Below are 13,745 nucleotides of genomic sequence, written 5' to 3' on the forward strand. Positions count from 1 at the left end.
ACAGTGTATCACAGAACCTTTCCATTTACAGTGCGTACTGTCATGAGTGTATCACATTATATGCAAGAAAAAATCAGAGCAATAAAGAATCAAATATCAAACCTATGGGTTTGGAGTCTGAATTTTGCAAAATACATTGACATACAAAGTTTGTAATTAGTTACCAAGGCAAATACAACTTGATACTGGGCATTTATGATTATATTATAAAGTAAAAAGACAGTGATTGTAATAAAATTTACCCAGATCCAGATCATCCTTCTTTGGTCTCTGGCTGTATGGCGTGGCACGGTAAATTGTGTCTAAGGATTTCTCTTTCACTTGAGAAATTGTATCACAGTCTAAGACCTTAACAGGTACATTTTCAGTATTTGGATCAAGTCCTCCAACAAATACTGCTTGTTGTGAAATGGACACATACACAGTCTGGGAAAGATAACAACAAACAAATGGCTTGTTAAAGCATATCTTTTAAGTACATAATAATGTAAAATTCTAAGAACTGTGTGAATTCTGAAGTAACAGTAACAAAAAATTTGAAAGTGTGTCCTCTGTAGTGTATCTTACAGTAATAATATTAGAAATATCCATGCATGTCAAATGTAATGTTCATATACCACATTTCCAAAAAATTGAGCATAGTTTTTACTGTCACACTCTGACAATACTTAGCATTCCACAGCTTATTAAGCAGACACACACACACACATATACACAAAAGATTTTCAACTGTAACATCATAAAAATAATACATACATAACTTGAATGCACTGACCATTATAGGATGTAAACTTAAACAGTACAGCTGTTGATGTGTTTGCAGAACATTGACAATAGTAATAAATACAAAAATATGTAATTATGCTAAGGTGTTCATGAAACTCTTACCATAGGTTTGAAGTCAATAGACTGCCGTATAAGTTTCTCTTCACTTAAAGAATATCTAGCTTCTGATGTTATGGCATCAACAGGTCCCTTATCCACTTGCTGTTTCATTGCCCGAAATAGCATGAAAAGAGGTTCACCAGCACACTCACGCAAAAACTTGTATAAGAGGAAAGTAAACCATGCTGACAGCATCTTTTCTGCTACACTTTCAGTCCTAAAATACAAACCCAACAGAATACATCAGTTTGCATGTAAGTTATATACAGCACTTACAAACTACTAAACTTCACTGACATTTGCTAATATATACAGATGTAAAACTTAAGTTTTTGTTCAAATGTGTGTATATGTGTGTGGAGGGTGGAAGACAATATATATAATGGGAAAGGATGTAAAATATAATATGCTCTACATTCTATGCTACTTCTTCAATGCTCGTAAGTGTTTAGTCTTCTAGTTTCCTGACAGCCATATGAATAATTGGAATGAAACCACCATTCAATCTCCTTTCTTCTCTCTCCACCATTCATCTCTAATTTTCTTGCTCATAACATTTTCTATCTCAACCCAAACCTTCCCTTCCTTACCTAATCAAGGACTCTGTAGGTCTAGTAACTTTGTTTCAGCATCTTTCTGTTTTCATTTGTATGTTTGTCTACAAGCTCCTCAGGTTAGCATGTTTGATTTATGTCTTGTGTGCTGTAGACCTCCGTCCTGTTTTACAACTCGTACTACAACACTCTTTTAGTAATTCCATCTGATATGCGAAGACATGCCTATTGATTTGATGAAACTGATCATTGCAGAAATTTTAGATTTTCAAATATTATAATTTCCTTATGTAAAAAATCAGATACAAGAGGTACAGTATTTGAAATTTCAATATTTTCCTGGTTCACCAAATTTCAATCGTGTTCTTCTTCTTCTGGTTCCTATCCATTCCGGATGTTGGCAACCATCTTGGCAGTGCTTTTCCTGTCACTTGCAACTCTAAATAGCTCTGTAGATGTTTTAGAGGTCCAAGTTCTGATGTTCTTAAGCCAGGATATTCTTCTCTGGCCAATGCTTCTCTTCCCTGGCATTTTTCCTTGCAGGATGGTCTGGAGGAGATGGTATCTGTTGTTGTTCCGCATGATGGGTCCCAGGTACTGGATCTTTCTTGCTTTCACGGTGGCCAGTACGTTTTTCTCTTCCTTCATTCTTCGTAGAACCTCAACATTTGTGACATGCGCTGTCCATGGTATTCTTAACATTCTCCTGTACAGCCACATCTCAAAAGCCTCCAGCCACTTACCCAACAATTCTGTCAGAGTCCATGTTTCAACATCATAGAAGCATTATAGAAGTCTGATCTTCGTCGTCACTGCTAAGCCACGATTCTTGAAAAGGTTAGCCATCTTATTAAAGACAGCCCTGGCTTTTCCAATTCGAGTGCTCACGCCATCAGAAAGATCCCACTGCCCATTTACTGTAGTGCCAAGGTACGCGTATTTATGTACTTGCTCTATGTGATTTTTGCCATCTTAATGTAACATGCAGAGACTCTGTTTTTACTGATTATCATTTATTTCGTTTTTTTATGGTCGACATCTAGACCATATTCATAGCTTTTTTGTGCAAGTTTATTGACAAGGTACTGCAAACTATCTTCACTATCAGAAAATATTACTGTGTCATCAGCATAATGCATGTTGTCGATATATTTTCCGTTCAAGAGCACTCCCATCTCTACGTCATCAAGAGCTTCCTTAAAGATATGTTCTGAATAAATGTTGAAAATCAGTGGCGATAATATACAACCCTGCCTTACACATATACACACAGGAGCTCTAGAAAGTGTATTTAAATCATCACCGACATACTGCATATCTCCATAAAGTATTTGTTTGTTATTCCCATTGACGATTCACATAACGTTTTCAAGAAACTCACCTTCTGAGCAGTAACTTTGGATGGCTCTTTCCTTCCATGCACTTCTCAATAAGTTCTGCCAGCAAGGTTTTCAAAATATCAGTGCAGTATTCCATTTTGCTTTGTAAAGTAACCATTATCAATGATGCAACATTTACTCTGAAAAACACAAGCAGCAGAATAAAAAAACTGTATATACAATGGTGATAACATTAAATAGTGATAGACATTTCACTTTGTTTATATTTCATTTCAAGATCACTTTAACTGCCATCTTTCTACTATATTATTAAAATTTTAGAATATAACTATTTTGATAGGGAAATCAACTAATATCATTTTTCAGCATGAAATTCAAGTCTGAAGTTACAAATTCCATTATTTGTCAAACAAATTTTCTTCATGCCATCTGTCTGGAAAAGACTAGTCTAGAATGAAACAGCAACCAAATACACAAAAATACAAATGAATCTCAAACTCGTTATATCAAGACGTTCCCCTGTCCAGATACACATATTTACATCTAAATTCAAATGGTTGTCATGTAATTCCAGGAATTCTTTGGTAAACTGTGTGTTTCCTGTTTATGCAAACATGTTTTGTGAGATGCTAGTAAAATAATATAATTACTTTTACTGAATTCCATTTGTTCTCTCAGCCACTTACTTTTTGATCGAAGACTAAAAATACAGATTTCAGTTTCATAGTCTGCCATCAGTAAGTCTTGCGAGGGTTTCTCCAACAAAATGTTGGTCTTTGTTTTATTCAAAATGATCCTTCTTAAAATAGGAACAATCTGACTTCACCGACATATTGATATTTAGGTAACGAAAGGAGTAAAGGTAAGCAGTTGTGATATAGTTGAGACATTGAGCAGTAAACAGGGACATAAGAAAATGACTGAAAATATTTATGAACTTCAGAACAATTTCCACCGTCAGAGCCATTCACTATGTAACACACATGCAGATACATGGCTAGATCATCCTGGCCAAATACAATGCCCTGACAATGCAACTTATTGATATTCTTTACATACAGTCAATATAAAGGGCTTTTTAACAAATAAACTATGTTTCTAACTCTTTATTACTTGTCGCACACCCAGCTGGCGTTAAGAAAATTTCGTAACGTATTTTGTCTTCATGTAACCAATTTAATCTCTTGTGAGTGTGCATGTGTGGTGGCAGTAACTTAGGGGCTGAAGAGTATTGGGAGGGGGAGGCAAAGGAGGGGCATTAAGGCAAGTTTATATGTGTTGGATGGTCTAAAAACGAGCACCCGCAAAATGAGAAGACAAATGAAAGAACGTACAAATGTTGCCATCTAGTTTTAGAAAATAACAAATTAATTTCTTTCCCAGTGGTGCATCCTGAAGATCATATACGACATTCCAACAGAGGGAAAAAAAGTATACTTGTCACTGTGAAATATAATATAATCGTCACTACAGTGTTACTATTAGACTTAGGCAGAAAAAGTTGCTATTTACAGGAAACGTACACAAAGAGTGGAGGCAAAGTTTCTAGCTTTCAATAACATAGGTTACATCATCTACTAATTGATATGACCGGCTGGGAGTGTAAGGCTATTCAGGGTTTAAGTGTTAGGTCAGCCAGGACATCCCATGTGAAGGATGACACTTTTGATATCTCTCTTACACTTTTTTTGTCTTTTGTATGATACGAAGAAACATCTCATTCTGAAAAATCAATATTTTATCACACTTTTTTGCACATATCTCTTAACACTTGGTAAATTGAAGCTGTTTTATAATACAGTAATCCATTAGGTGCACATGGTTTTTTAAACACAGAAAATGTCATAAACAACTAGCCATAAAATACTGTAACCAACAATAAACTGGTCAAAATTAACACTGCCAAAATAGCTTCCCACAATATTCCCTTCAGCTCAATGAATATAATTTAGAGCTCTGAAATCTGAAAAGTGATCATCTCTTGGATAAGTAGGTATGTCACACAGCTTGTTCTGCCCTGAAAAATAACAATGTAATATTTTCTCTACATACAATGACCACAATGATAACAACAAAAACCACCTCCTCCTCCTCCTCCACCACCACCACCACCACCACCACCACCACCACCACCACAACAACAACAACAACAACAAAAACACTGAAGTTTTGCACTATACCATAAATATACTGCTGATGCAGCAATTATTAAATAAACTAAGATTATGGTATGTAACTCACCTGTCCCTCATTGAGAAGTATCGATTGCTTTCCAGTGTCCTAATGAAAAGTAACAGGAATGTTTTATTCATTATAAGCTGACCAAACAATCTAAGACCCTTTTCTTTTCGTAATAACTCTGGCCGTTCCCACTGCAAGACAGCATGGTCATCCATATTAGGGAATAATATTTTCATTGCATATGTTCGATAGTCCAGGAATGGAATACCACCAGATGTTAGATCACCTGTGAGGTCAGTCATCTCTGTCTGCAGCTCGGCAAATGCTGTTAGGAAGCAAAATTATCTTTCTTTATGCAGTCAGATTAACTTTTCCTCATGGCACTTCCTTTAAATATTATGTTGAGTATAAAGTAAAAACAATAATAGCTTGCACATATCCAAATTAATGACCACATTAAGTATCATACCTTCTTTGCATTCTGCTGCAACACGAAGTTCTAGAATATCCATCTGTTCTTGCATGTTTTTCAGTACACGATTACTTTCAGTTGATTTACGACGATACGCAATTAAAAATCCAATAAAAACAAGAGACAATACAACAATAGCAATAATTATTCCTAACAAAGCTGGTTTTGATAGTGGACCATTAATAGCACTCGGAGAAGCATAGCTCAATTTTCCAATAACGTATTTGAGTTTACCACCAACAATTACCTGAAAATAAAAAAGAATCAATGGTATTAACATTGTTTTGGATTACTAAATGTAGTTTGATCGTACAAGTGGTTAACTGTCACTAAAAGGTATGAAAATTGGTATACATGACAGAGTTTTATATGGAAAAGGAAGTTTTCAAGAGACTTTGGTGAAATGTGGTTGCAAAACACATGAACTTCTTTCTGCTAGCAATAAAGCAATGTATTAAAATGGAAGCAAACTAACCACTACTTCAGGTAACTCTTGTGTGTTTGGGCGGCCATCATCATCCAGTGCTGGTGGCTGAGTAACTGGAGGCCTACAAGTCAACTGCTGACGAGAAAGTGAAGTTACATTACAAAAACTTTTGCCTATTTGGACCACAACATCAGATTCTTGGCAGGCTCTGTCCAAATGTTGACCCTATGTAAACAGAAAAAATAAATCACAAAATCTGTAAAATAAAATTAAAATTGGAAAAAAAAAGAAACTGCTTCCACCTTTGTCAAATGTTTCACAGGCATTACATGGAAAAACAAAGACTTTTTTGGTATATTTGCTAGTAAATGAATAAGTCTGCAACAAAGAGATCATCCAGAATGCATATAATCTCTGAAACATACAGGGTAGTCAGAAACAGTCCGTAAAGCTTGTACCTGTCCTGCAATGGAGGTTGTGCTGACTAACAATTGTTACGAAAAAAAGAAAAAACATCTATACATTGTGCTGTTTCTAAGTTATTTAGCACTGAAGTGGCCAGGTCACTGTGCATGCAAATTCAAGCAGCCTATCAGAAACAATTAATGTCAATTGTTCTCATAGCATAGATGATACCACATCAGACTGCTCAGCCTTTGGCTCCAGTTCAGTCCTTACTATCAGCCCATGTCCAATTTTTGTATCACTCTCCAGTTTGGTTTTAAAAATATATTTGGCAACACCATCTCTTGCAGGCCTCTTGAATTTGCTCATGCAATGGACTGATTGACTAACTTCTGTGCTAATTAACTTGGAAACAGTACATCATTTCAAATTTTTTTCCTTAACAATTTTTTCTCAGCACACCCTACCCTGCAACACCCTTACAAGCTTTTCAGACTGTTTATGACCACACTGTATTTTACTGTGATACCAGTTAAGTTATGGAGGAGCTGGTGCTTCACGAATTCTTCACAAGCTCTACATCTAGTGTTATTCTCAATGAAATTATGTATTGTTATAGAATATACATTGGAGCTTTCATGAAAATAGTAAGAATTATTTTTTCTGTGACAGGTGCATAATGGATGTCAGTGGCAGAACTCACTACAGGTATGATACAAGAGTTTTTATTATTATTTTTTATACAGCTGGGTAAAATTAAACAAAACATTTCTGCAAATTTGTCACACTACATTATGGAAATCATATGTGGATATATACAGGTTCGATGCCAAAGAGTTTGCGTCTTTGTTGCTTCATTGTGAATATTAAATGTCAAGAGACACAATTTTACCCATAATAACCATACTTGTTGCACTGACAGAGATTTACCTTTCCATCTTATTGAAAGTGTATACTAAGATCCACTTCCTAAAATCAATTTTGACACCTACGTCAATTGAAATCTGCATTACACACATAAAATATGCATTTTTTTAAAAATGGTTGTGCTTTTGTAAGTAACATGCATTTAGCTTCTAGATTCACTGACAAACCTCATTAACTAAAACTACAGAACATTATCCATCTTCATAGTTCTTGTGTATCTGCAGATATTATTAAATATGAAAATGGATAAGAATTTTTGTTTTCACAGCGGTTACTTATGAAATTTCTTTGTTTTACAAATTATTTTTGGAACACTGTGTTCTATTTTCAAATTTGATTGGAATAAAAACTGGATTGTCAACTAGACACATGTATGTTAGATACCGTATGACTGATTGTAATGTCATACTAGTGGTCAACATAGGACCCCTCTCTCTTGTTCCAAATCTGACACTGGACCTGGTACAACAATGTTTTTAAGCTTCATCCATCTTCACAACTGTGACAGGTCTATGACCATAATTAAGTAGAAGAATATACAGGAATTTCTGGTTGAAAAATATGTTTTATCTCCATCAAATTTAAAAATGGAACTAACTACTTGAAAACCGATCATTTAACCAGAGAAATTTCATCTGTAAGAGTTGCAGAAACAGCAGTTCCAATCCATTTTCCTTACTGAAACTATGCTTTCTGAGTTTATTTCTAAACTATCTCCATTATACAAAACAAATTTAATTCTGCCCATATTTGTGGGTTTTTTTTTCATTACATAAAATTATTTGTGATAAAAATTGAGCCTACACTATGTTAATGCAGAAATATTAACATGTAGAACACTTATTGCTAATTATTTAATGGGTGATATCAAATATATTCTTCTAGACTGAAGTTAACAAGAAGTCAAATTTGCAAATCCAAAACATTTAACAGAGTACAAGAATATACTTACATTGATTGTCAAGTAATCACTCTTGTAGTACTTCACTTCCTCGTCAAATGGTTCATAAATTGGATTGGGATACAATAAGAAATGACTGTATCCAGGCTTTACTGAAAGGTTACGAACACCAGTTACATTATCCATCAGAAAGCCATATTCTAGAGTGAGAGGGTGTTCTGCATCCGGCTCACTGGTTACTTCAATCGTTGGTGATGAGCATGCCATATTTGAGTTGCTTTGCACAACACATTTCTGTTAAATAATATCATCAAAAAGTTAAAACAACAGTAAAGAATTGATGGAAACAGAAAGCAATAAAATGAATACCTACACTCTCAAACATTTTGTCACCATAATAGACATACATCTGTGGATTCTGTATGTAAGCTAGGTTCTTCCCAGATACTGATATTCTTATGCCTCCGGCTGGAATGCCCTTGGGAATTTTGATCTGAAATACAAATATTTAACATTCATTAGCATTCACGAACATTCTGCACTGCCATCTGTGCACAGTAATGTGATCTCAAACAGCACCTACCTGTCCTGCAACACCAGATTCAACACTTTCAATAGTAGGGTCTTCCACATATTCAAACAGTTCTTTGTCAAAAATTCTGTCGCCCTTGTCAAATTTCATTCGCAATTTCCCACTTCTCTGCCTATCTGATGTGCTTGTAATACACAGTGCTTCATCTGGCTTTGTCCTAAGAACAACAAGAACTTATGTTAACTATCAGTAGTACTATAAGGCACTAGTTAACATCCACAGTTCATAAAAATACTTGACTAACAAAAGTAAAATGTTGTATATGTGACAACACAGCGTATTACTGCTGTACACCAACAGTAATATCAGCATTCACAAATGCTACAACTGACAAGAAAGTCACTTCTCCACAATGTAACAATATTCAGCAATATACTTCAGCACATTCAAAGTTATAATTAATACGTACTCAGTTATTTCACATGGCAAATCATCAATAAAAGCCAAGATTCGGCTTCCAGCATTCATGAAGCGGCCAGATATCTTCAGCACTGTACCACCAGACCGTGGACCATATTTTGGTGTAATAGCTTCTATCAAAGGATCCACAAATTCATAACTGTGTTTTGATTCTCCACGGAAGTCCTCAACCCTCACAATAACTGGACCACGCCTTGGCTCATTTGTCCCTGGACCATCCACACGACACACAATCTGCTTTGTCTTTATGTATAACTGCTCATAGGGTTCACACTGAATTCCAGCTACACTCACACCACCGTATATATCTGCAAATGTTTTTCCCAAGTTTATTCCATAGATGGTTATATTTGTTCCACCTTCCCAGGGACCCAGCTGTGGTTCAAAATCTGTTACTTCAGGATTTGGGCAGGTCTGATTGCGATTCAACCAGACACCAGATCCTTGGTCACATTGCTCTTTTACTTCACAGCGATCTGATACTTGGCACCACCCACAACTGTACTTCTCTGCCAATGCTAGGCACATACCACAGTTGTCTGCCATGTCACGACATCGGTAGATAACCACTGGAAAAAATTAAAATCAGAACTGTGATTAGAAAGATTATTGAACAAACTCTGCAAAGACTATATTTCTTAATGATGAATCATAGTAGCTTAACATGAATAGGAAAAGGAGTAAAGCTAATGGCTCACCAAATAATTCAGTAGTTGAGCAGTCAACAGGCACATAAAATGAGACTGAAATCATTGGTAAGCTTTTGGACAAGTACTTTCCTGAAAACTAACATTGTCCAAAGGCTTAGTGATGAAAACTTAGCAATGATTTCAGTCCAGTTCGTGTACCTGTTGACTGCTCAGATATAAGGTGAGTGGTTAATTTTACTCCACACAGAACTTTCCAGTATTGTTTTAGTACTGAAAGATAGTTAGATTAAAGAAAAATAAATGTAAGTAAAACTGCAACTGCTAATAAAAAGGATGCGCTGTGATTTAGTATGCAACATGAAGTTTTGTTTTTGGTGAGTTCCACCTTAATGACCAGCATTTCAGAACTTTGTGGCTTGGATACAGCGTTTTCTCTTTTCCTTGTCTCTCATGTCAGACTGATTATCAATGGTCTATTTCAAACTGTACATTGCAGTGCAGTAGTTACAACCAGCTTTTGCACAACAATTCTGCATTATGAAAAGGAATAGACCACGATTTCACTGCCTGTGTTTTCCCAACCTATCATTTTGTATCTGTCCCTCAAAACACAGATTGAAACTTAATCTTTAAAGGATATCTGTCTTCTGTCAGCTCACTAGATTTAACATTGACCTTTCTCACAACTTCTTCATCTTTTCTCTGATCATTAATGAGAACCTTTCCTTCACCTCATTCTTTGTCTCCACAGAACCTGCTTTATTTCATTATTTTCTCTACTTCCAATACCTCCACATAAAATCTGCAGTTTTTATTTATTTATTACCATATTTGCAACTGATAGTGATTTTTATTAGTTTTATCATCTTTAGCTTCTTCTCTCTCATCATTTTTTTCAATGTACTATTAATTTTCTCCACATCACCTCACTGAAACTCCAACATCAGTTATCTTTTCTGCAGCACTCTTTTTTTCCACATAGTAAAAATGCTGTGTGAGCATACATAATTTCTCTGATGTAAAGAAAATCATCTATAGTTGTTTACCTTCTACACCGAGCCCAATTTCTCTCCTTAAACTTAAAAGTTTGAGTGATCTGGCCTCAGTTTCAGTACCTTCAACTGTCTTTTTGTGTCCTTTTTTCTTCTTCTAATCCTATAAAAAATACTGCTTACAAAAGCTTGATATAAACTGTGAATTTTTAGTTTTCCCTATCACAATCCTCACATTTTTTCAATGCATTTCATTTACCTTTTTTAGAATAATAATTTGTTTGGTTATATAATATCCATTAATCACTCAATATATTGAATTTTTTTTCTTTTCGGTTCTGTCACAGGCCTTACATTCAGAGTGTTGACAGTTAATGTTTTCTTGGCTAAGACTGGTCTTATATTTGACTCACAAATAATATTTAACATGCAAAAATGTTTCTTGGATTTTAGTAGCTGTAAATTACAAATGACAAGCTTACCATGTATATTGTCAGGATTGTCCAGTGGCTTTGAGCCTCCCCAAATAACAGCAAATGTAGCAGTTATATTTGGAGCACGTGATGTATATGAAAATTCCATCATATCACAGTATATGGTGTCACCTAGCAGCTGAGCGTTCACACTTGTCACACGGCCTTCAATGTTGAATTGACACATAAAGCGGGTCTGCACAATAAATTGCTGTAAACAGCCACATGCAAATCAATAATTATAAAATAAAAACAAATATACCTATATATAAAACACTATTACGAAAAGCCAAGTAAAACTTGAAAGTACAAAGAAAAATCATACATAATCACAGTTAGTTTTGCAGGTAATAATTCTTTAACAACTCTGGAAGTATCATTGGAAGTCCTGAAACTACTACAAAACAAAGTATTCCTTACCCCAATAATATGAACTTTGACTCTTATGCTTTTCTTGATACCAGATGATACAAGAATTTCTGTGGACCCACCAGCAGTAGCATTAATTGTGGGACAGAAGCCAGGACCACTTCGGTAGCTTGGACCAATTCGCTGCAATTTTAATGTGTACTGTTAACTCACAGACATGAATCTATATTCAGGTTATTGCAACTTAGGGCCATAATTAATAATGAAGTAACTATGCATATCTGTTTGTTGCTGTTTCTTTATAAGTAAATTTATTTATATGCAGGAGGGTATATTCACAACTATATTAGAAATTACTCTGATGTAAAAAAAATACAGAAACAGACTACTTCAATACCATTTTGTCATGTAAATCCTTAACAGTACAAACTCAAAAACCACATATTTTATAACTACACATTCTTTTCATTTATTTGATAAGATTAAGTTCTTTCACGTTGTCATACATTATGTATATGAGAACAGAAATGCAAGACATTTTGGAATACCACATGCTATAGTACAGCTGTCTTGATGATGACAATAGTAATGATGATGATGTGGATATGATGATATTTGCATGAGTTCTTTAGCACCTATACTAAAATATAAGGAGATGAGTGTGGTAAAGGAGACACACATTAAAATTTTACACTTGCAGCATAGAAAATGTGGATGAACACCACGGAACTATAATTGGATGAGCCAGTTACGTTCTGCAGCACACAATAACCTACGATCTAAAAGTCTAGGTAGAAGTCTAAATAGTTCACAAAATTTTAAAAGTTTTACCACAGTTTTCTCATAATCATTTAAAAGAGAGGGAATGCCCCTGCTAAAACTTACTTTTACCATCTTTTCAAAATGTAAAGTGAATTATGTTGCATAAAATAATTTATACACCACAAGCACCATAGAATTATCAGGTGGGTGGGGAAGAGGGGAGGGGAGGGGAGGGAGAGGGGGCAGAACAATGGACAGTGCCTGATTACAAAGCAAGCCAGGGCTACTTTGTTCCATCAGATTTACTAGTATAAGGCGTGCTATCGCTAAACAGCTTCAGCTCTCCGACTTATCCAGGGCAACTTTGTTCCATCAGATTTACTAGTATAAGGCGTGCTATCGCTAAACAGCTTCAGCTCTCCGACTTAACAGAGAGCTGGCAGCCTGCAAGGGAATGGTACATTGCAGTTTCACTTGGCTACTGTATCAGTTTGCTCATTTCTCCAGCCTCCATTGTGTTGGTTGGTTGGTTTGGGGGATTAAAGGGACCAGACTGCTATGGTCATCGGTCCCTTTTTCCAAAGACAAAGAACACCCACAGAGAATAAAAACGAGGAACAAAAGAGATCACAGACGATACAGGACAAGAGAAACTGAAACAAAGACAAGACAAAACGAACTAAAAGCACACAGAGTGTGACGGTGGTTGGCCGACCAGAGAAATAAAAAAGGAAAAGCCAACCACTGGAAACACATTAAAAAAATCAGTTTAAAACCGGAGGCCAAAGGCCAGAATCAACACAAAACAATAAGATAAAAACAGAAACACTCAGAGTAAAGAATAAAAACCCCCTGCCCGAATAAAACGTAAAACTAAGTCAGCCATAGCCGGGTCATCTGTTAAAAGGGCAGGGAGCGAGGCAGGCAGTGCGAACGACTGCCTGAGCGCAGCTAAAAACGGACACTCCAATAAAACATGAACCACGGATAAAACGGAGCCGCAGCGACATAGAGGCGCATCCTCACGGCGCAATAAGTGGCCGTGGGTAAGCCGAGTGTGCCCAATGCGCAGCCGGCAGAGGACAACAGACTCCTTGCGAGAAACCCGCAAGGAGGAGCGCCACACACCGGTAGCCCCCTTGATGGCCCGAAGTTTGTTGCGTGAAGGCCGGGCGCGCCATTCAGTGTCCCAAAGGTCCAGAATTTTGCGGCGTAGGAACGCCCGCAAATCGGTCTCCGGGAGGCCAACGTCCAGAGGTGGTGCACTAGTCGCCTCTTTCGCCAGCCGGTCAACATTCTCGTTGCCGGGGATCCCAACATGGCCTGGGGTCCACACGAAGACCGCAGAGCGGCCGCAACGCGCAAGAGTATGCAGGGACTCATGGATAGCCATCA

General features: G+C 36.4%; 1 protein-coding gene across 2 annotated transcripts in view; it reads right to left on the minus strand.

The window, feature by feature from the left end:
* Positions 1–13,745, minus strand: part of LOC126183438 (plexin-A4) — a 963,020-nt gene that overhangs the window by 20,417 nt on the left and 928,858 nt on the right. For both annotated transcript variants that reach the window (XM_049925426.1, XM_049925425.1), the window contains 12 exons: positions 11,640–11,771; positions 11,229–11,430; positions 9,094–9,673; positions 8,676–8,841; positions 8,466–8,585; positions 8,144–8,386; positions 5,908–6,084; positions 5,430–5,679; positions 5,021–5,285; positions 2,821–2,958; positions 889–1,102; positions 243–426 (listed from right to left, as the gene is read on the minus strand). In XM_049925426.1, coding sequence (XP_049781383.1) covers positions 243–426; positions 889–1,102; positions 2,821–2,958; positions 5,021–5,285; positions 5,430–5,679; positions 5,908–6,084; positions 8,144–8,386; positions 8,466–8,585; positions 8,676–8,841; positions 9,094–9,673; positions 11,229–11,430; positions 11,640–11,771 — 2,671 coding nt within the window. The remainder of the gene's footprint in view (positions 1–242; positions 427–888; positions 1,103–2,820; positions 2,959–5,020; positions 5,286–5,429; positions 5,680–5,907; positions 6,085–8,143; positions 8,387–8,465; positions 8,586–8,675; positions 8,842–9,093; positions 9,674–11,228; positions 11,431–11,639; positions 11,772–13,745) is intronic.

This window comes from Schistocerca cancellata, chromosome 4, assembly GCF_023864275.1.
Source record: "Schistocerca cancellata isolate TAMUIC-IGC-003103 chromosome 4, iqSchCanc2.1, whole genome shotgun sequence".
Classification (NCBI taxonomy): Eukaryota; Metazoa; Arthropoda; class Insecta; order Orthoptera; family Acrididae; genus Schistocerca; species Schistocerca cancellata.